The sequence below is a fragment of the Macrobrachium nipponense genome, chromosome 8 (assembly GCF_015104395.2).
Source record: "Macrobrachium nipponense isolate FS-2020 chromosome 8, ASM1510439v2, whole genome shotgun sequence".
NCBI lineage: Eukaryota > Metazoa > Arthropoda > Malacostraca > Decapoda > Palaemonidae > Macrobrachium > Macrobrachium nipponense.
Genome location: NC_087203.1, coordinates 78,995,463 through 79,019,255, shown reverse-complemented (window position 1 = coordinate 79,019,255; position 23,793 = coordinate 78,995,463). Strand labels below are relative to the sequence as shown.

The window sequence follows — 23,793 nt, the reverse complement described above, 5'->3', positions numbered from 1 at the left end:
AGCAAACGACAAAAATATGATTATGAAAAGTAAAAAATAATCTATAGCATACCGTCCTGTCATATGCGTAACTGAAATGTCAAGACCAACTAGAGGAATGCTAAAGTTAACAGGGAGGGGAGCCGCCACATAGGAAGACTCATTCCTTACCTCTTTTTCTCCACCACTACTACTATACTACGTTTACTACTATTATGATGCCGATTTAGATTCGATAACTTAATCATTTCACTGGAGAGACTAATTTTGTGAGAGCCTGTTATTTTCTTGAAGAATTTTTAATTTCCCTCTTAAAATGAGCGACGTAAAATGGAAAGCATTCTCTTTAACGCACGTTGAATATCCCGAAGGTAAGCCTATAGAAATCAACGCAGCTTAGCCTAGGCAGTCTACGTGCTGTTTTCTTATAGCTATTTTAGGCAGCAGGAAAACTCTCCAGGTGAATATTTTTTTTAGCCCTGTCCATGGTTTAGGCCAAGTCTTTGGTCTCGAGTTTGCCAACCTAAGTTACGATAATCAGAAGTACCCTACTACTACCTAGGTAGGTAGTATTAGGTATAGGCTAGCCATTTTCCGCCATAAAACTAACCTACCTTACTTACTAGTCGCTTACTCTAACCTATTCCTATACTCTGCTTTTTCCCATCTGTCCTCCTGCCTGTGGTGTTTGCGTATGGTAACTGCGTCCCGGACTTTAGACTAGATGGTTACGCTATGTGTAAGTTTTACAGGTAAATTAGCTAACAGGAATAGGGTAAAAAACTGCATGGTACAGGGGTGGACCATGTACGATCAATGTGTACAACCCCAAGAAAAGTACATTATAACGCGTCCTGACACAGGAGTAGAGGTCTTTAGCTCCGTTTCTCACCAACAACAAGTCGCGACTGATGCCCATCTCCGATGTCAGGACGCGTTAGGCTATATTGTACTTGTTTTGGGGTTGTTCATGTTGATCGTACATGGTCCACCCCTGTACCATGTGGTTTTTTACCCTACCTATTTGGGTGTACCAACATTTGCAACTGAAAAGTGTTTTAATAACTTACTGTATGCGAATTACACCATTAATATTCGAAATAGCTAGGATATTATTATAATTGTTGAATGTAAGCTCAATGTAACTATCCAAAGCCTGGGACTCAGTGTTACCATACGCAAACACCACAAGCGAGTGGACAGATGGAAAAAAACCGAGTATAGGTAGGTACCTATAGTTATTATCAACATAGGCGGGCCTATTTTGTGTTCTTTCTTTATCACCTTGTAATTAGCCTAATGGTCAACTTGAAGTCTCAAAGGCAATAGACATCTACAAAGGGTCAAACTTCCAGAAATTGTATATCCGTAGGTCACGAATGATCGAATCGGCCCTGAAAAGAGCTCCGAAGAGGAGATTCAAAGAAGATTTGAACCTTAGCTAGTAAGGTAGTGCAGCAGTCAGTAGTGCGTCCAATATGGGAAACATGCTGTTAATATAGACCTGATTTGGATGATTACTTACGATTGATTAGGCCGTTTACCAGAGGATCGACTTTGGTAATTTTTCTTACTACCATGAATACAGCAGAGCACGATTTCTGTGTACTTCAAGTCTTCTTTGAATCTCCTCTTCATAGCTCTTTTCAGGGCTGATTCGATCGTTCGTGACCTACGAATGTACAATTTCTGGAAGTTTGACTCTTCGTAGACATCTATTGCTTTTTTCAGCTCATTGAAAACTGAAAACATATTTTTTGGCAAAAATGGTTCAGAGGAGATTCAAAGAAGATTTGAAGTATGCAGATAGATTAGTTTAGTTTTATTTTTCATGTATATAGTCAAAATCTAAGTATGTTTAAGTATTATTGTGATTTTTTATATTTTCATTTACTGTCAAAATGTTTTGGTGCTTTGGTGATGACAGTATGGTGCTTCACTTTGACATTTTGAATTGAACATGTTCAGTGAAACAATTCAGTTCAGTTATTATTACTGCTGTCGCTGATCTTCTAGTACTGTATGTAGCTCTTAGCAACAGTGTACGGCAACTGCTGCATGATTAACAAACTGCCGTACCTACAGCAAGTCAATAGCGCCATACGGTACCATGACAGAATCTGAAGTACCCCCACTACACTTATGTTATTTGTATGGCAGGAAGTCTGAAATTGATGCATGCGCAATTCACTGCCGTACCAATATCTATGGCAGTCAGGGATACGGCTGCCGTACCAATATCCTGTGCCTTTTTTTTTTTTTACTTCTACTCTTGCACCATACATAGTAGGTAAGTAGTCCCTAGTAGACTAGCTAAGAAACTCAGGCAGCTCATACTGTACCAACAACAATTGTAGAATGGGAGACAGGTGTCGTTTGCAGGTGGGAATAGAAATTAAACTGTTGCGAATTGGCAATCATTGGTTTTTAAGTTTTCGGGTGTTTTTAAACAAGGAACAGTGACCACTAATATCATTACTTTTTAGGTTTTGAGCTAACTTAAAGCATTTACTTTTCTAAGATCTAAATGGTGGGGCCACATAGAAAAGGCAGAGTCGTCATATCTACAGGTATCTAAAGCCCTTTAAATGCTTCCTGCAGAGATAAACCTTCTTAGGAAAATTTGCTTTAGACCTTGAGAGTCAATGGAAAGGGTTTGCTTCTTCCCCGTTTACTTATTTTTTTATTCCAGATTCTATTTACTCGTTCATTCTCTTTTAATTATATAGATGCGCTGAATGGCCTCTTGTCTCCGGCATTTGGCTTTGGGCCATAAATCCATAAATCAGTCAACCTGTTAAGACCTTGGAGATTCACTATCTTGTTTTATTTGGTTCATTTTAATAGGAAAAGACATCTCATTCCAATATATTTTCTGCATATTTTTAAATGTGGTCTTTGTTTAATACTGTAAGTTTTATATATATATATATATATATATATATATATATAATATATATTATATATATATATATATATATATATATATATATATATATGTAAAACTGCATTCTTATTATATTTTTCATAAAAAAACCTTGAAATATTGATTATTTTGCATTTTTGGTGTCATATTTCTTCTGCCAGATGAGCGTTGTAGGCATCGTAAGCCTGGAACATGCGTCATAACCCTGGAAATAATTTCTGATGAATATAATTGAAAAGCGCCTTAACCTCGGAACGTCGTAAAGCCAAACCCGTCATAACCCGGGGACCTGTGTGTGTATATATATATATATATATATATATTATATATATATATATATATATTATATATATATATGATATAGATATAGATATAGATTATAGATATAGATATAGATATAGATATAGATATAGATATAGATATAGATATAGATATAGATATAGATATAGATATAGATCTAGATATAGATAGATAGATAGAATAGATAGATAGATAGATAGATAGATAGATAGATAGATAGATATATATATATATATTATATATTATATATATATCATTTATAATTTATTTATATAGTATAGTATATATCTTGAGATGTGTCGTAAGCCAGAAAACATCGTCAAAAATCCTAAGAAAACCTCTTTAATTTTAATGCTTTGGGTGCATTGAAAACTATGTATACTGCATTTTCTTATTTCATTTTCATAAAAAAACTTGAAATATTGATTATTTTGGCATTTTTGGTGGACATATTTCTTCTGTCAGATGAGCGTTGTATGCGTCGTAACCCTGGAAATAATTTCTGATGAATATAATGAAAAGTGCCTTAACCTCGGGATGTTGTAAGCCAAACCCGTCGTAACCTGGGAAATGCCTGTATAAATATATAATATATATATATATATATATATATATAAATATATATATATATATATAGATATATATATATAGATATATATATTATATATATATATATATAACTATATATATATATATATAAGTATCTATATATATTATGATAATAATATAATATATATATATATGGATATACATGTACATATATATATATATATAAGGGATTTTGACGAAGGAAAAATCTATTTCTGGGCGAGAGACCTGGGCCGCCCAGTGAAATGCTCCTTTTAGCATCATTTCTAAGGTATATAACTGCTATATATTACCAGAGAAAAAGTTGCATTGGAATGCTGGGAATAAACCCAGCTCGCTCACCTATATAAGGTGTCGGTATAGTAACTGGGGCGTGAAAACCACTGTCAGAGGTCTCGTGCCATTTAGATCTCTCCTCCTTCAAATTCCCCCGTTACTACGAGGTGCCGTTCTACATCCCACTACTGCTTGCTACTACTACTACTTCCACCCACGCGATCACGCTAACTCCTCATAGCACCCAAGCTTGGACCAATTCTGGGTGGGGAAAGCAGTGGATGGGTTCACTGGGCGGCACAGGTCTCTCGCCCAGAAATAGATTTTTCCTTCGTCAAAATCCCTTTTCTGGGCTCCACCTTTGCCGCTCTGTGAAATAGTACAAGAGAAATGGTCCCAAAGCTTGGAAACCAACACCTGAGAGGGAAAATAAATTAAAATCTGAAGTTAATTAAATTAATTTAATCTAAATTTTATATATGTGTGAATATAACAATATTCAAAAATAAGTTTTCTTTAACATTTCCTTAATATGTAGGACAGTAAAATAAACACCATTATATAAAACAATGAGTTCCAAAATTCTTGAAAATGACAGAAATTAACAAGATGTCCAAAATGCCTTAAAGCTAATATCTATATACAATCTAATATCACATAGGGTGCAATCCAGGTGAAATACAAAACTACAGTAGGGATAATAAGTAAGGCAGGTAGGAGAGAAAGTGAAAAAGTAAATACAAGACCTTATAATTATGGTTCATAATTTTCAGGAGGAACCACGTTCCCTGCTGCCACTGTTACAAATTTTAGGGGTTCCAAGGGTTTTAAATAGTGGCGCTTAAAAACTGCTGGGGATTTCCAGCCTGTATATTTTTTAAGTTCATCAAAGTTCATATGGTGAAAGTAATTAATGGATGTAGCTACTGCTCGTATATCATGAACATGTGGAAATGATTCTGGGTTAGCTTGTTTAATAAAATACAGAATCTGTTGCCTGATTCCTTTCAGGGAAATGGTTCCTCCATTCTCTCTAATAAATAAGGGCCCCAAGGATTTATTGGAGGTTCTATTTAAATATGCTTTCAGAGTGCTTACTGGACACAAAGATGGATCCTGTGGAAGCGGGACAATCTTCCAGGGAGACCATCTGTTCTAAGGATCCTCATTTTTTGCTAAAAATCTTTTGTCTGGGGAAATTAATATTTCTCCCGACGGAAGGAATTCAATATGCCCCGGATCTCTAGACAAGGCTGAAAGTTCTGATATTCTGGCTCCCGATGCTAGACTCATTAAAAACAAAGTTCTTCTAAATAGTGATATATAATTACATGATTCATTAAGAGTGTCAGAAGCTAAGTTAAGTACATCATTCAAAAACCAAGAAACTGTGTTAGGACGAGTTGATGGTTTGTTCATGCCACCTTACCTGACAGATATATATATAGCTGTATTTTCTGACGTCCGACAGAAATTTCAAAAACTCGCGGGCACACGCAGTGGCGGCCAGGTGGTAGTACCCATTCCCGCCGCTGGAGGCGGATATCAGGAAACCGTTCCCATTGTTATTCATATCTTTTTTTTCGTCGCCGGTCGGTAAACATCTGTTTACAGACCTCTGATCAGGATTTTTTGGAAATTGACTCGCTTTTAAGTATCTGATTGATTTTTTCTTGGTATTGAATTTGATTGTTGAATTGGCATGCGCGATAGTGGACCGTTTTTTGATTTTGGATTGACTTTTCTCTATAAGATATGTCTGGATCAAGTGTTGTGAGTTTCAGAGTGTGTGTGAGGGCTGAGTGTAAGGTGAGGCTACCGAAAGCATCGGTAGACCCCCACACAGTATGTATGAGTTGCAGGGGGCTTAATGTTTGATTGATCATCGGTGCAATGAATGTGAGAATTGACTGATGATGAATGGAGAGATATAGAGTCCTATCGCCTTAAATTTGGAGCGCGATAGGTCAGGAGGTCTTCCTCAAGGAGTGGTTCTTCCAAAGGTAAGACTAACATCTCTCCTGCACTAACACTGTAGTGTTTACAACCCCTAAACCTGTGTTGCCTTCGGGCTCTGATTCTGTGTCGGGAGAAGCGAATGCTCTCTCTATGATTTTGGAGTCTCTTCCGCACTCTGGAGACAAAAGTGAAAGCCTTAGAAAACTGGCTCGGTGCAAGTGTGTGATCGTTTGCCCAGTGTTGTTGTGGAGGGGGCGTCAGATCGGCCCCATAATGCCTCTAGGCCTAGACCTTCTATCAGACTCCCAACAAAGACCCAGGGAGGAGGTATGTCGAAAGCCGCAAGAGGGTTACGGGGGCTTCCCCACACCGATCTGGCGTCCCTTCGGCAGACCCTGTAGCTAAGACCCAGGCTGCCAAGGACCGTGCACGAGAGCGCGTTCCTGAAAGAGTGCTTCTCGTCCTCGAAGCGTACCCCTCCCCGCGCAAGGGGTGGAGATCGCCTCGGAGAGACTCCTTGTCCGTTAAAAAGGACGTTTCTTGCGGGGAGGACGCTTCACGTCCTCTTTCGCCGCTTTCGTCGGAAGACGCTTCTGATGTCTTTCCGCCTCAGAAGAGAGGTAGGATCTCCTCCGATGAGGACGCTAGGTTGCGTGCACAGGCGCGTATACCTGAGAAACAGGTAGCTGTACCTGTGAGAAGGAAGGAGGCGTCCCCTCGCCCCTCGTCTTCCACAGGACAGTCCTGCTTCCTCTGCTCATTCTTCCCCGACGAAGAACATTCTTTTGTCCCTTCAGGACCAGCTATCCTCGCTTATGGCTCAGAGGACTCGCCCAGCAGCAGTCGAGCCTAAGCGGAGGAAGGACCTTAGACTGCCTGTCAAGAGGACTAAGCAGTCTCCTTCGCCATTCTCCTACTTCGTCTCGTTCGCCGATCGCTTCTCCTTCGGCGATTCGCCGATCTCGTCCGTCCGCTAGAAGGACGTTACGTCAGGGACGCTTTTGAGGAGGACGCTCTGTACCGAGGACGTCGGCAGGACGTCGGCAAGACGCTCGTCAGGACGCTTGTTCAAGACGCTCGTCAGACGCTTGGCAGGACGCTAAGCAGGACGTTTGTCAGGACGCTTGGCAGGACGCTAGGCAAGACGTTCGTCAGGACGCTCGCCAGGACGCTAGACAGGACGCTCGGCAGGACGCTCACCAGGACGCTTGGCAGGACGCTAGGCAAGACGTTCAGACCTCCTTTCAAGACGTTTTTGGGGATTCTGATCAAGAAGTCTTACCCCCAGACGCTAGTTTACGTGCACAGGCACGTATGCCAGCGAAGAAATGTAAGGACGCTTCTCGAGCAGGTGAGACTGCTGCGGAAGGCGCTGAGGACGCTCGTCCTCCTCAGGACGCTCTGCCTTCAACGAGCAGTAAGCGTCATAAAGAAGACAGCCGTAATAAGGCTGCATCTAGCAAGGATAGGGGTCCTTTGATAAAGCCAAGACCCGCCATTAGGACGCCTTCTCCTGACAGACGGTCTCCTCTGCCGTTTAGAGAAGAAGGAGAGCTAAGTTGTTCGGCTGAATCGGCTGAAGAGGAACCTGCTACAGCCCCTTCTATCTCGGACTATAAGTCTCGTACGACTCTTGCGTTCTTCGTTTGAAGACAAATTCCAGCCCGCAGCTCCCAAGTCTCCTCCTTCGCAGTTTTCTTCATCTAAAACTGGGAAAACCCGGAGTTTGTAGAGATGAAAATTCTCTATCAACAAAACGTGCTTTTAAAAAGCTCCAGGATTGGATGATACGAAGGAGAGACCAAGGTAAGACGACCTTCGCCTTGCCTCCAACTAGACTTAGTGGAAAAGGGGGCATTTGGTATAGAACCAAAGATGAAGTGGGAGTTCGTATCCCTTCTTCGGCTCAGGGAGATTTCTCAAGCCTTGTGGATTTGCAGAGGAGGTCGCTTTTACCCTCTGCCAAGGTAACTTGGACCGCGTCTGAGACTGACCATCATTTGAAGGGTCTGCTCAGGACGCTGGAAGTCTTCAACTTCCTTGACTGGTGTTTGGGAGTTCTGGATATAACAAGCGAGAAGCCCAGAATCTCTTAGTTGGGGGAGCTGTCCAGCGTGTTAGCATGTATGGACAAAGCCTTCAGGGATGGTTCGGAGGAGCTCGTATCCACTTTGGAACAGCTTTATTAAAAAAGAGAGCTTTGCTGTGCAACTTCACAGCTCGTTCGGTGACGCCAGCTCAGAAAGCGGATTTGTTGTTTTCGCCTCTTTCGAACCATCTCTTCCCCCAGACTTTGGTAAAGGACCTGACGAACAGCTTACAAGAGAAGGCTACTCAGGACCTTTTGGCCCAGTCTACAAGACGGTCAGCCGTACCTTCAACCTCTTCGGCTGCAGTTCGTCCGCCGAAGAAAGTAAAGCCCTTTCGTGGGGCTCCCCCACCCTCGAGAGCAGCTCCTCGAGGGAGAGGGTTTTCATGAGGAAGAGCTTCCTTTAAGCCAAAGCCTTCCAAGTGAAAAGCATGTCCTTCAGACACCAGTCGGAGCCAGACTGAAGTATTTTGCGGGAGCGTGGATAGAGAGAGGACACGGACTCTTGGTCCCTCAAGATCGTTGGAGCAGGGGTACAAGATCCCCTTTTTTAGATCTTCCTCCTCTTTCTAACGACTCCCAGAGACCTTCTCCATCCTACCAAGGAGAAAAGAAGAAAGTCTTGTTCGATCTCCTCAGCAGATGATCGACAAAAGAGCGGTGGAAACAAGTCGCGGACCTGGGGTCTCCAGGTTTTTACAACAGAATCTTCCTAGTACCAAAGCAGTCGTCAGGTTGGCGTCCAGTTCTAGATGTAAGCAGGTCAATCTTTTCGTGGAAAAGACAAATTCACGATGGAGACGCCTCATTCTGTTGCTGGGTAGCGTTTGAGACCGGGTGGCCGACCACTTGGATTGGGTTATCCTTAAGACTTGCAGGACGCGTGACTTTCTTCACATCCCGATCCACCCTCTTTCAAGAAAGTATCTAAGATTTGTCTTGAACAACAAAGTATGGCAGTTCAGAGCTATGTGCTTCGGACTGACCACAGCTCCGATGGTGTTCACAGTGGTGATGAAGAACGTAGCGAGGTGGCTACACTCTTCGGGAATAAGAGTTTCCCTATACCTCGACGACTGGCTGATCAGAGCGTCGTCGAGGGAGAAGTGTCTGAAGGACTTGCAGTTCACTTTAGCCTTAGCGAAGTCCCTGGGACTTCTGGTCAACCTCGAAAAGTCGCATCTGACCCCAACACAGTCCATCGTGTATCTGGGGATTCAGATGGATTCAGTGGCTTTTTCGAGCGTTTCCGTCCAGGAACGTCAGCGGCTAGGCTTAGAAAAGATCTCAGCCTTTCTAAGGAAAGAGACTTGCTCGGCGAGGGAATGGATGAGTCTGCTGGGGACCATTTCCTCGCTGGAAAGGTTTGTTTCCTTGGGAAGACTGCACATCAGGCCTCTCCAATTCTTCTGGCAGACGAGTGGAAGGCCAAAGACGATCTCAATGCAGTATTGAGAATATCGATTCCAATCAAGAACCACCTAAGATGGTGGTTGGGACCTCAGAAGCTTCAAGAGGGCGTGTCCCTAAGTCTTTTGAGCCCAGACCTAGTGTTGTTTTCAGACGCTTCCATCACAGGTGGGGGGGTGGGGAGCAACACTAGGGGGGAAGGAAGTGTCAGGCTCCTGGAGAGGGGAACAGGTAGCCTGGCATATAAATGTCAAAGAAACTGGGCAGCAGTTTTTCTGGTCCCATTGCAGTTTTCGTCGAAAAGAGTTTGGAAAAAGAACAAGATTGTTCAAGATAAACTCGGACAATACCACAGCACTCGTTATTTAAAAAACCAGGGAGGAAACACACTCCAGAACGTTGTTTACTCCCTTAGCGAGAGAGATTCTGCTGTGGGCAAAAAGAAAAAAGGTGACTATCCTGACGAGATTCATTGCAGGAGTGCAAAACGTCAGGGCAGACCTTCTCAGTCGTTGGGACCAAGTCCTTCCGACGGAATGGAACCTTGCACGAGGACGTTTGCCGAGACCTGTGGACGCTGTGGGGACGTCCACTGGTCGACTTATTCGCAAACGGGTCAAGGAACAAGAGACTTCCTCTTTACTGCTCCCCGGTCCTGGATCCAGAAGCAATCGCGGTAGACGCTTTGCTTTGGAATTGGACGGGCCTAGACTTATACGCCTTCCCCCACCATTCAAGATTCTGGGGGAAGTCATGAGGAAGTTTGCGGCCTCGGAAGGGACAAGGTTAACCCTGATCGCTCCGATGTGGCCAGCGAGAGAATGGTTCACAGAGGTCATGTCTTTCCTTGTAGACTTTCCAAGGACATTGCCCTGGAGGAAAGATCTACTCAAACAGCCTCACTTCGAAAGGTTTCATTTCAAAACCTCCTCTCCGCTCTGAGTCTGACTGCGTTCAGACTATCGAAAAGTTGGCCAGAGCGAGAGGTTTTTCGAAAGCAGCTGCGAAAGCAATCGCACATGCGAGACGTGCTTCCACAAGAGCTGTTTACCAGTCGAAGTGGGGCTTCCTTCAGGGCATGGTGTAAAAAGGAGGGAGTTTCCTCTTCCTCGACTCTGTGAACCAGATAGCTGATTTTCTGCTATTTCTCAGAAATGTGCAGAAATTAGCGGTCCCTACCATCAAGGGATATAAAAAGCATGTTGTCCAGCGGTTTTTAGGCACAGGAGGCCTACACCTGTCTGACAACAAGGATATTCATGACCTTTTGAAGTCTTTCGAGACCTCGAAGGTTCCTCCAAATGAGACCTCCATCTTGGAATCTGGATGTAGTCCTGAAATTCCTTATGTCGAGCACTTTCGAACCGCTTCAGACAGCGTCTCTTCGAAACCTGACAAGGAAGGCTCTTTTCCTAACTTCTCTTGCGACGGCTAAGAGAGTTAGTGAAATTCAAGCGTTTAGCAAGTTAATGGGATTCAAAGGGGACAAGCTGTCTGCTGTTGAACCCATCTTCTTTTTTTTGGCGAAAAATGAAAACAAATCCAATTCGAAAAACCCTTGGCCGAAGACTTTCGAGATCAAGGGTATGTCAAGTCTGGTGGGCCAAGAACCAGAGAGAGTCCTGTGCCCGAGGTCAGGGCTCTCAAGTTCTACGTGCATAGAACTAAAGAGGTAAGAGGTCCCTCAGGCAACCTCTGGTGCTCTGTGAAGAGGCCAGAGTTACCTTTATCGAAGAATGCTGTAGCTTTCTTTCTAAGGGACACCATTCGGGAGGCTCATTCATCTTTCCAGAAGACTGATTTGAGCCTCTTCCGAGTAAAAGCGCACGAAGTACGAGCCGTCGCTACCTCTCTTGCCTTCCAAAAGAACATGTCAATCAAGGACATCCTTGATTGCACCTTTTGGAGGAGTAACTCCGTCTTCGCCTCACATTACCTAAGGGATGTGAGAATGATCTATGACGATTGTAATGCACTGGGGCCATACGTTCTGCGGACACAGTATTGGGGTCCGGAAGTAGCTCTTTCCCTATTCCTTAGTTAGGTTTAAGTTAGGTTGTTGTGTTTGTTCCGACACGGCATACAAAACCTTCGGTCCTTTTACAATAGGAAGGTACTAGCGGCAGCTGGATAGGTCGTAAGCTTTCGAACAAGGGGTTCGGTAGTTAACTGCTTGTCCGACAGGCGCGCGCGCGCGACTGGGAGGTAAAACAAATCACTTTTGCTTTCGGCCTGGCTGGCGTTGTGGACGTGTATCATCGCTCTCTGCCCGACTTCATCGTCGTTTGCTTTCGCATGATTGTGTTTTTCTTTTTCTATGTATCTAGTGAAACTGAATTGTAAGTACAATCATTTCATTGAATTCAATTGTGAATTAAAGGATCTTGGTTTCACCTCGCCCTCCGATTACCCGAGTGCCGGGACTGAAGGGCGTAATTGCGGGAATTCATTTTCCCAGAATGATCCTCGTATTGTGTATGCTCGGTGCCGGGGCGGAGCGCTCGCTCCGAGCGTATATTGGGTTGGAAATGGTGTAGATGGAAATTCGTAAAGTAAGTGCTCTTTTCATTTATATTTTTTTGACCTGTATGCCCGTTGCCGAACGAATGCGCTCGGCACGGAAACTTATTCAGTATGAAAGTGGAATCGCAAGTACAGTATTCTTTTTCATTTTCATATATTATTTTTCATTGTAGCAATACTCATTTGGGATCAGTTTCCGAGCTTATCCGGAAATTGATTCTTCCCCCTTTTTATTTTGAATGAAGTGAAATCGCAAGTGCAGTTCTTTTTCATTTTCATTTTTTTATTGAGATTGCATTGTTGACTGGGATCAATGTTCCGCTATTCACGGGAATTGATCCTTCCCCTTTTCATTTTGTTCCTTATTATTGATTGCATCAATATTATTTGGTTCAAGTTCCGCTCAGTCAGGGAATTGATCCTTATGCCTTGCATTCGGGCCGATGGCACGATTGCTCTAGGGCTCTTATATTGTTGTTGGGTACATGGGTACTGTGCGGGGGTGGGGAACGAGACCCCCCCCCGCTCAGTTCCCACAGATGGCTCTTCCCCTTGGGGGGGGGGAGGTTATCGGCGTTCTTCTCCTCGCGATCGATCCGGTCAAGAGCGCGATCGGTGCCCGATGTACAATTGTATTAGGGGTCTTCCACTCGGTCGGGAGGGATCAAACCCCCGCGCGAGGGGACTTCCCCCCCATTAATCGCTTCTACTTATTTCCGCAGGTGCTACTGCCACGAGGGTGGACCTTGGTGAGGTATGGGCGTCCTTCCAATTGCAGGGCGTGCTGGTGTCCAGGGGCTGCGGTTCTATGTCTGGGCCTACTGCGGTCACCCATGGAGTGGTGACCACGCAACCAGGTGACGACGTCCCTCCTCACCTGGTGTACTCGCCTCATGTGGTAACAGTCTTGCCTACAGGCCGCGGTGATAGTGCCGTCGCTGTTACAAAGGGTGGGGCGTGCCGCCTCCCGTCGTGGTTGCCGCGCTGCAGCGACCACACTTCCGCTGCCCTAGAGCGCGCCCCTGGACCTGCCGCCGGTACCAGGATGTTGCTGGCTGCTGCTCCACTTCCTGTGTTTCCGGTGCTGCCTGCCGTACCTGCCGATTCTGGGCTGACTGTCCATGCAGTTGCTGCTCTGGCTGTCCCTGCCGTTGCTGCGCTGACTGTCCCTGCCGTTGCTGCGCTGGCTGTCCCTACCGATGCTGTGCTGGCCGTGCCTGCTGTTCCTGAGATGCCCATACCTGCTGATGTCGTCCCTGTTCGTGGTGGTACTACCCCAGACTTTGGTCTGTCTGTACAGGTGCGTCCGGGCCCTGTGGCTTCGGCTACAGCAGCCCGGCTCCAGCCCCGCCCTGGATAGCAGATCTTACGTCTGTCCTGAGGAAGCTGACGAAGAAGAGGAGGAAGGTGTCGTGGTCGTCGTCTTCATCTTCTTCATCGTCGTCGGCCGCCGCCTCTTCCCCTTCGACTTCTAAGGCTTTACAGCCGAGGAAGAAGAAGGTTGCCTCCTCCCTCCTAAGAAGCTTCCTCGGGAGCTTCTCGGGACCCGTCTCACCTCGGTGGGACGGGAGGGTTCCTTCCGCTGGTCCTCCTGCTCCTTCGGGAGCGGGGCCCGTCTCTTCTTCCGCAAGGAAGAAGACTACGGGGACCAGAGGGGTACCGGCTAACACCGGTACTTCTTCCGCCTCCCCTGGTGTCAGTGGTTCTGCCACTGCATCAGGGTCCGTCCTCTGCCTCTCGTTCGCGGGTAGGTACCGAGTGTACGGTCGCCCTACCAGCGACCGTGCAGCCAGGAACCAGACCTCTGAGTTCGCTCAGCGTCAGGTTCACGGCACGGGGCGGAAGACTGGTGACAGCCGCTCATGCGACTCTCACCAGACCAGCTCTCACTCTCGCGGCGAACAGCTGGCTACCCGGGGACGTGACGGTCCACGACCGACCACGGGCTGAGGCTGGTAAGAGGTCCTCCCGTTCGCCGGTGCCAGCCACGGCTGGAACCAGCGACGTGACGTGCCGTGAGGACAAGCACCGGTCTCACTACGACAGTGGAGCCTGCAGGTCGCCTGACCGTCGCTCTCACAGAAAGCGACCGGGTACGGCAACCAGCACCAGCTCTTCTGACACTCGAGATCGGGGCCGCTGTGCTCAGTCCAGCCGTTCACAGCGAGACGGTTCGACCAGGCCTGCAGCTCGATCGCCACCGCGGGTTGACGATCGCCTGCAGCCCTCAAGCCTGCTGGTTCTCCCAGCGAGCAAAGAGGGAGCGTCAGGTCTGCCTCTCCCGTACCTTCAACCTCCTCGGGTTACACCGGGAGGAGCGAGGTATTGAGGAGTGATCGTGAGGGGTGCGCCCCATCATGATCCCACCACAGCGCCCTACGTGGCCAGGCACGGTTCTTGGACCGGCCAGGACGTATGCGCAAAGTGATGGGAAGAACGAGAGAGGGCTGTCGCTGTTCCCCTTCCTTAGGAGGAAGGTTCTCGGAATATGCTCTTGTTCGAAGGGCTTAACGGTCCCACTCTGCAAGATGCTGTGACTTCCGAGATCCAGAGGAACTTTGCCGAGGTTACGGCGCTGATTCGTCAGCACAATGACCTCGGGGAAGGATCGCCGCTCCCACCAGCAGAGACACGTCTCGGCTCGAGTCGTTTTGGGGCCCGAGAGGGAATCCAAATCGACGGTGGGTCTGCCGCGATCGGAGCTTGCCGACTGGGTTGAGCCAGGTAGTCTCTCGTCTCCGGACAAGAAGGCTCTCTCGGTTCTGGACGGTCGCAAAACAAACTCCTTCACCTCCTCTACTGCGACAGAGGCGTTTCTACGTGTCTTCGGACATCGTATTTATATAACACTTCGGTCCTCCTGAGGTTTCGACCTCGACGGGAGGGACTGGAATGAGTCGGGTGGAGCGGTATCGGCTCTCTCCTGTCACGTCTCGATCAGCCCCAACCAGACGACGTTCACAGTGGAAGGACGGCTTGTTCCCCCTCACCTGCTGCCGGAAGTGGGGGGTGGGGGGGTGCCTGGCCAGCCATTGGGACCCGGTCCAACAGCAGGCTGTACGTTCCAGGGGCATCGAAGGACGTAGCATTGAGACAGGAGATCAAGACCATGCTGAGCAAGAGAACTGTAGAAACGGCACGGATCAGTCACCGGGCTTTTACAGCCGACTCTTCCTGGTGGAAAAGTCTACGACAGGCTGGCGCCCAGTGATAGATCTCTCTCCCCCGAACCGGTTGGTTCGCCAGACCCGGTTCACGATGGAGACGGCACGCTCAGTGCTCGACTCTATCAGGGAGAACGATTTCATGCTTTCAGTGGACTTGAAGGATGCGTATCTAAAAACAAATACCCATTCATCAGTCCTTCAGAAAGTACCTCCGCTTCATCCCTCGACGGGGACGGTGTACCAGCTCAGGCCACGTTGCTTCGGTCTCTCAACCGCCCCACAGGTGTTCACGCAAGTGTTCACCTCTGGTGTCTGCTTGGGGCCATTCGCACGGGGATATGTCTGATGGGGTGGTATCTCGACGATTGGTTAGTCCTGTGCGCAACAAGCTACCGCTCGCAGTTGCTACAGGACAGGGATCGACTGCTCGAGTTCTGTCGCGATCTGGGGATCGTTCTGAACTTCGAAAAGTCCGATCTCGAGCACAAGCAGAGGATGAAGTACCTGGGTATGCTGATCGACACGGTAGCAGGACGAGTCTTCCCCGCAGACTCGCGGATCAGCAGATTCAGGGAGGCAGCCAACCAGTTCCTGTCTCGGCAGGAACAGGTAGCTCAGCAATGGCAAGTCGTGATCGGACACCTGTCGTCACTCGGGAAGCCAGTCCCTAACGGGCGTCTTCACCTGCGGTCTCTTCAGGGAGACTAAAGGAGAGTTGGTCACAGGCGACGGATCCCCCAAGCTTTCCATGGTCACTGACACAGGAGGTGAGGCAGGACCTAGCCAGGTGACTGGACGACAGGAACCCCTTAAGAGGAGTGCCTCCGCGCACTCTCCCCCCGGACATGCAGCTGCTCTCAGACGCGTCGACCGAGGGATGGGGCGCACACCTGGAAGAGTTGCGGACTTCAGGAGTGTGGTACGAGAACGACAAGCACCTTCACATCAATGTACTGGAACTCAAGGCAGCGTTCCTCGCTCTCCAAGAGTTCCAGGACGCTTGGATGGGACACTCAGTGGGTTGATGTACGACAACACCACGGTGGTGGCTTACGTCAACAAAACAGGGGGGGCCTAGTGTCTCTCCCGTTGTTTCAGTTGACTCGGCAGGTGCACGAGTGGGCCGAGGCAACATCAATAGAGCTGTCGGCACGCTACATTCCAAGGAAGGAATGTAGTAGCAGACACGCTCAGCCGTCGGGAATCAGGTGATAAGGACCGAATGGTCTCTACACCAGGGAGTGGCGGAAAGGCTCTTCGACCTGTGGGGCGAACCAGTCGAGGATCTGTTCGCCATCCGGCACAACAGGAAGCTCCAGGTGTTCTTCTCGGCCGTGCCGGATCCATGGGCAGCTGCAGAGGACGCTCTTCAACACCCGTGGGACAACCTCTTCGCCTATGCCTTTCCCCCGTTCAGCCTGATTCGCAAGGTGATCAGTCGAGCATGGTCATCCCGAATCTCAGGATGATCCTGATGGCTTCAAATGGCCACAGGCCATTGGTATCCGGACCTGCTGGCTCTTCTCGCAAGAGAACTGAGAGAGATTCCCCATTGGCACAACCTTCTCGGCCAGCCACACGTCGAGCGGTACCACGAGCAGTCCAGTCACTACGTCTTCACGGTGGCTGTTATCCACCTTCTCTTGCGAACGAGAAGCTTTTTTCGTAGCGCAGCAACAGAGATGGCTGGAAACGTCCGTCAGGTCCTCTGCAGCTGTGTACCAGGGGAAGTCGGCCGTCTTCGGTGGTTGGAAGTGTCGTAGACGGGGCCTATTCTTCTCAGAGCCACTCTTCAGCAGGTGGTAGCGGATTTCCTCTTGTTTTTTTTTTTTCTTCGCCGAGGAAGCTCTCTAAGTTCCCACAGTCAAAGGATACAGAGCCGCCTTGACGCTCGTCCTGAAACTGACGGGATTGGACATCTGAACTCGTTCGAGATCTCCTTGCTTAGGAGCAGCTTCCAAAGGTCTTACCAACCAGGGAACTCAATGACCCTCTTCTTGCTGGACCTGGCATCGGCGAAGAGAGTACGGGAGCGTCATGCAGATAATGATGTGGATGAGATGCTGCTGCTGTTCCTGGGAGGACGCTACGGCGCTATCTGAAGAGAACTCGACACCTCGGGCCTGAGTGTCGACGCCTCTTCGTTAGCAACGGGGCCAACAAGAAAGAAGTATCAAGAACACTCTTTCGTCCTGGCTGCGTGAGGTCTTCAGGAGGGCGTATGAGGCTGATGGTAGTGACGACATCCGTACGTCCCGTCCGAGAACTCACGAAGTCAGAAGTATTGGCCCCTTCGTTGGCGTTTCGTAAGAACTTCTCCGTGGCGCAGGTATGGAAGGCAGGGGTCTGGTACAACCAGACCACCGGCAACTTCCTTATACCTCTTGGATATTGCCCATAGGTCCTTGGATCGGTTCCTTAGGACCGTGGTGGCTGTCAACAAGCTCGTCTAGCTAAACCCAGACCTAGCAGGGCTGAACAGCATCGAGTCCTGGTGTGACTGTATGAATAGATAGTGATGAGAAAGTGACTGGCTTCTCTTTCTATCTTTTTCTACCCTCTACCTGTGGGTAGAGGGATACGGTCATCACCCTGCTGGATAAGGACGTAGATGCCGGTGAGCTATATGACAGAGCCCCATCCTATCCCTTTCACGAGGGATGGGAGCAGAATATCCACCACTTCCTTCTACAAGGGGGGGAAGTGGATGCCTACAAGAGTCAAAACCATGACTTTAACTTTGCTCCTGTACAGGAACAAGTTCTTACATTGCTGGTACGAAGAGATACGCTTGCCTCTCTCTTAGTACTCGGTCCAGAGGTCTGACCATTGATCCTGCGGTGCACACCCCGATCAATCGGACAGAGGCTTGGATCCCTCCCTCGCTCTTACGACCAGGGAGGCTTCCAAGGTTGGGCGAACACCAGTCTGTTCACAAAAAGACTCAGATTCCACCCACCAAGAAGTGAGTCTTCCTATTGTAAAAAGGAGGACCGAAGGTTTGTATGCCGTGTCGGAACAAATGACAATTTGTCTAAAATTGCATTTTTCCTAACTATACAAACTGAGGTCCTTTACACTAGCCCCACCTCATGCCACCCCTCACTCTGCAGTTTTTGCTTGGGCCAAAAGCAAAAGTGATTTGTTTACCTCCCAGTCGCGCGCAGCGCGCGCCTGTCGGACAAGCAGTTAACTACCGAACCCCTTGTTCGAAAGCTTACGACCTATCCAGCTGCCGCTAGTACCTTCCTATTGTAAAAGGACCTCGGTTTGTATAGTTAGGAAAAATGCATTTTTAGACAAATTGTCATTTTAGGTTGTGGTGAGTCTTATGTGAAGATCTCCCATCCTTTAGTTAGTTTTAAGGGGTTTTTTGTGTATAGTTGTCAGGTGGTGGTCAGTTGCTTCGTTGCCCTCATTTGTATGGCCTCGATGATCTTGTCACGCTGAGGTCTCGCACCCGCCTTGACAGATCATCCAGAGCGCAACCAGCACTACAGGTCTCCACCTGGCTGGCAACTCTGTGATTAAGCAAAAGCAGCCTTACGTGACAGTAATCACATAGTCTACTTTGCAAACAGTGAGGAACCAAGATGTATATCATCTACTTAATTTAAGTTTCCCAAAAATCCTATTCTGTCTCTTCCCACCATCCGAAGGTGGGATTCAGCTATATATATATCTGTCAGGTCAGTGGCATGAACAAAATGTTATTGTTTATTATACAATTAAGTTTGTTCATACTTACCTGGCAGATATATATAATTAAAGTGCCCACCCTCCTCCCCTCAGGAGACAGAGGCATTAATAAAAAATATGAATAGAAAATGGGAACGGTCTGATGATCCGCCTCCCAGCGGCGGGAATGGGTACTACACTGGCCGCCCACTGCGTGTGCCGCGAGTTTTGAAATTTCTGTCGGACGTCAGAAAATACAGCTATATATATATCTGCCAGGTAAGTATGAACAAACTTAATTGTATAATAAACAATAACATTTTTAATCTGGCGCAAGCTCTCGAGATAGATGAGAAATATGACTCTCTAAGGTTAATATTAAATCCAATTTGGAAAATCTTCTTCAAGGCTGATTTAATTGTTGTAATTGTATTGGCCGCTAGGCCTGATTCAAATAAAGTCCTGAAAAAGGTTACTGCTAGATTCATAGTCATCGTCTTAACCTTTGAGTCTCTTAAAAACTGCAAGTTTCTTTACAGCTGAATCATACTGATGAAGAGTGGATTCTCTTTTATCTGATTCCAAAAATAGGGTGTTTTGAGGATCAATTTCTGCGTCCTTTTGTGCTGCAAATTTCATAAAGTCCACAAAGTTAGGGCACTGAATTTTTGAGGAAGCTAACACACTGTGAGTTTGTTCTACTTATGTTAGTTTTGGATTGGGGATCCATTGAGGATGGAGACCCAATTCCACCAGTAGGGGAAACCAATTGCTCTTGGGCCAATTGGGGGCTACTAGAGCCACTCGGCCTCTGAAAGTTCTGAGTTTGTCTAGTACTTTCATCAACATGTTTATTGGAGGAAATAAGTAAATTCTTTCCCAAGAGTTCCAGTTCAGTGACATTGCGTCTGTGGCATAAGCCCGAGGGTCCAGGTTGGGGGCTACATAACATTTTAGTTTGTGATTGGACTCTGTTGCAAATAGGTCTATCTGGAGACCCAGTCCAGTGACCACTCCGATTCCAATGGAGTTGTCCTCGAAAGTGCGTCTGCCACTACATTTCGTACTTCCGCCAGATGAACCGCTGACAGGTGCCAATGGTTCATTGTTGCCATGGAAAATATTGCTATCATTACATGGTTTATGTGATTCGATTTGGAACCTCCTCTGTTTATGCAATGGACTATAACCTCGTTGTCCAGCACTAGTTTGATATGTTACTTCCTTGTTGGAGCAAGCTTCTTTAGGGTCAAGAATACTGCCATGGCCTCTAAGACATTGATATGAAGTTGGCGAAATGTTATCGACCATAGTCCCTGGACTTTTTTGTACTGGGAGTACCCTCCCCAGCCGGTTAGAGAGGCGTCTGTATGTATGACCAGTGCTGGTGGTGGAAACCTAATGAATGATTTTGCTAAATTCTTGACTTTTGTCCATGGCCAAAGTCTTTTCCTCAAAATTGGTGGAATCCGAGCTATTTTGTCTCGATACCTCTCGTTTGCTTTGGACCGCCATACTCGGTTTATATCTTTCAGTCTGGCCTTCAGTAAAATGTCTGTTACTGAGGCAAACTGGAGGGCACCTAGGATTCTCTCTTGGTTTCTCCTGGACGTCAGTTTGTCCTTGAGAAAACTTTTTGTATTCCTTGCTATTTCTTTCCTCTTGTTTACTGGAACACACAGAGTATGTGTGTTTAGGTTCCATTGTAACCCTAACCACTGAAATTTTGTTTCTGGGACTAGACGTGACTTTTTGAAGTTGATCTGAAATCCCAATTGTTGTAGGAATTTTATTACCATGTTTGTCGCCTTGAGACAATTCTCTACACTGTTTGCCCAAATAAGCCAGTCGTCTAGGTAGGCTACTATCTGTATTCCTCGGGTTCTCAATTCTTGGATTACTGTTTCTGCCAGTTTGGTAAATATCCTGGGTGCTATATTGAGTCCGAATGGCATTACTTTGAATGCATAAGCTTGGTTGCCTAACTTGAAACCTAGAAACGGACGAAAATGCCTTGCTATCGGAACGTGATAGTAAGCATCTGTAAGATCTATAGAGGTGGTGACGGCCCCACGGGGAAGTAAGGTCCGCACCTGAGAGACGGTCAGCATATGGAACTTGTCGCATTGAATGTAAGAATTCAGATGAGACAGGTCTAAGATTACTCTTCGCTTGTCTGAGTCTTTCTTTGGAACGCTGAACAAGCGACCTTGAAATTTCAAATATTTTACCTTTTTTATTGCATTCTTTTGTAAAAGATCTTTTGTTCATGCCACTTACCTGACAGATATATATATAGCTGTATTTTCTGAAGTCCGACAGAATTTCAAAACTCGCGGCACACGCAGTGGGCGGCCAGGTGGTAGTACCCATTCCCGCCGCTGGGAGGCGGATATCAGGAACCATTCCCATTTTCTATTCATATTTTTTCTGTCGCCGGTCGGTAAACAACTGTTTACAGACCTCTGCTCAGGATTTTTTGGATTTGACTCGCTTTTAAGTATCTGATTGGTTTTTTGGTATTGAATTGGATTGTTGAATTGGCATGCGCGATAGTGGACCGTTTTTTTATTTTGGATTGGCTTTTCTATAAACGATATGTCTGGATCAAGTGCTGTGAGTTTCAGAGTGTGTGTGAGGTCTGATTGTAAGGTGAGGCTACCGAAAGCATCGGTAGACCCCCACACAGTATGTATGAGTTGTAGGGGGCATAATTTGTTTGGTGGATAATCGGGCAATGAATGTGAGAGATTGACCGATGATGATTGGAGAGTATATGATCCTATCGCCTTAAATTGGAGCGCGATAGGATCAGGAGGTCTTCCTCCAGGAGTGGTTCTACCAAAGGTAAGGCTAACATCTCCCTGTATTAACACCTGTAGAGTTTGCAACCCCTAAACCTGTGTTGCCTTCGGGCTCTGATTCTGTGTCGGGAGAAGCTAATGCTCTCCTCTCTTATTTTGGAGTTCTCTACGCACTCCTGGAGACCAAAGTGGAAAGCCTTGGAAACTGGCTCGGTGCAAGTGTGTGATCGTGCCCCTAGTGTTTGTGGAGGGGGCGTCAGATCGGCCCCATAATGCCTCTAGGCCTAGACCTCTATCAGACTCCCAAGACTCAGGGAGAGGGTATGTCGAAAGCCGCAAGAAGGTTACGGGGCTCCCCACCGATCTGGCGTCCCTTCGGCAGGCCTTGTGGCAAAGTCCCAGGCTGCCAAGGAGCGCGCACGAGCGCGCGTCCTGAAAGAATGCTTTTCGTCCTCCGAAGCGTCCTCCCCCGCGCAATGGTGGAGCGCTCGGAGAGACTCTCGTCCTCTGAAAAGGACGTTTCGTGTTGAGGACGCTTCACGTCCTGTATCGCCGCTTTCGTCGGAGGGATGCGTATGACGCTTTTCCGCCTCAGAAAAGGGGGTGTAATTCTCCTCCGATGAGGACGCTGGGTTGCGTGCACAGGCGCGTCTCCCTGAGAAGCAGGTAGCTGGACCTGTGAGAAGGAAGGAGGCGTCCCCTCGCCCCTCGTCTTCTCGCAGGATCAGTCCTGCTTCCTCTGTTCGTTCTTCTCCAACGAAGAACATTCTTTTGTCCCTTCAGGACCAGCTATCGACGCTATGGCTCAGAGGACTCGCCCAGCAGCAGTCGAGCCTAAGCGGAGGAAGGACCTTAGACTGCCCGTCAAGAGGACGAAGCAGTCTCCTTCTCCCTCTCCTACTTCGTCTCGTTCGCCGATCGCTTCTCCGTCGGCGATTCGCCGATCTCGTTCGTCCTCTAGAAGGACGTTGCGTCAAGACGCTTTTGAGGAGGACGCTCAGCACGACGTTCGACAGGACGCTCGTCAGGGACGCAGGCAGGACGCTAGGCAGACGCTAAGAAACAGGAGGAACGGCTAGGAGGAGACGCTTGTCAGGACTCTCGGCCAGGATGCTTGGCAGGACGCTAGGCAGGACGTTCGTCAGGACGCTCGCCAGGACGCTCGGCAGGACGCTCGGCAGGACGCTCGGCAGGACGCTCGGCAGGATGCTTGGCAGGACGCTTGCCAGGACGTTCAGGGCGCTTTTCAAGACGCTTTTGGGGACTCCGACCAAGAAGTCGTACCCCAAGACGCTAGTTTGCGCGCACAGGCACGTATTCCAGCTAAAATGTCTTCCCTTTCGTTTAAGAAACGTAAGGACGCTTCTCTGGCAAGTGAGGCTGCCTCGGGTGTCGCTAGGGACGCTCGTCCTCGTCAGGACGCTTTACCTGCTTCAAGTGGTAAGCGTCATAAAGAAGACAGCCGAAATAAGCTTCATCGTAAGGATAGGGTCCTTTGATTAAGTCAAGACCCGACATTAGTACGCCCTCTCGAACAGGCGGTCTCCGCTTCCGTGTAGAGAAGAAGGAGAGCTGAGTAGTTCGGCTGACTCGGTTGAAGAGGAACCTTCTGCGGCCCTTCAATATCGGACTATAAAGTTCTCGTGCGGCTGTTGCGTTCTTCTTTCGAAGACAAGTTTCAGCCTGCAGCTCCCAAAGTTCTCCTCCATTCGCAGTTTTCATTCATCTAAAAGGACTAGGTAAAACCCGGAGTTTGTTGATATGAAAACTTCGCTCTCCACTAACGTGCGTTTTAAGAAACTCCAAGATTGGATGGCACGAAGGAGAGATCAAGGCAAGACGGACTTCGCTTTGCCTCCAGCTAGACTCAGCAGGGCAGGGGGGCATTTGGTATAGAACCAAAGAAGAAGTAGGAGTTCGTATCCCTTCTTCAGCTCAAGGAGATTTCTCCAGCTTGGTGGATTCGCAGAGGAGGTCTCTTTTATCCTCTGCTAAAGTGACCTGGACCTCTACGGAGACGGACATCATTTTTGAAGGGTCTGCTCCGGACTCTTGAAGTGTTCAACTTCCTTGACTGGTTGCTTGGGAGTTCTG

The 23,793-nt window shown here is 47.6% G+C and overlaps 1 protein-coding gene across 1 annotated transcript in view; it reads left to right on the top strand.

Moving 5' to 3' along the window:
- Positions 1-280: 280 nt before the first annotated feature.
- LOC135222873 (dolichyldiphosphatase 1-like) overlaps positions 281-23,793 on the top strand; it is a 205,597-nt gene continuing 182,084 nt past the window's right edge. Inside the window, exon 1 of the mRNA XM_064261222.1 lies at positions 281-350. Coding sequence (XP_064117292.1) covers positions 296-350 — 55 coding nt within the window. The 5' untranslated portion in view covers positions 281-295. The remainder of the gene's footprint in view (positions 351-23,793) is intronic.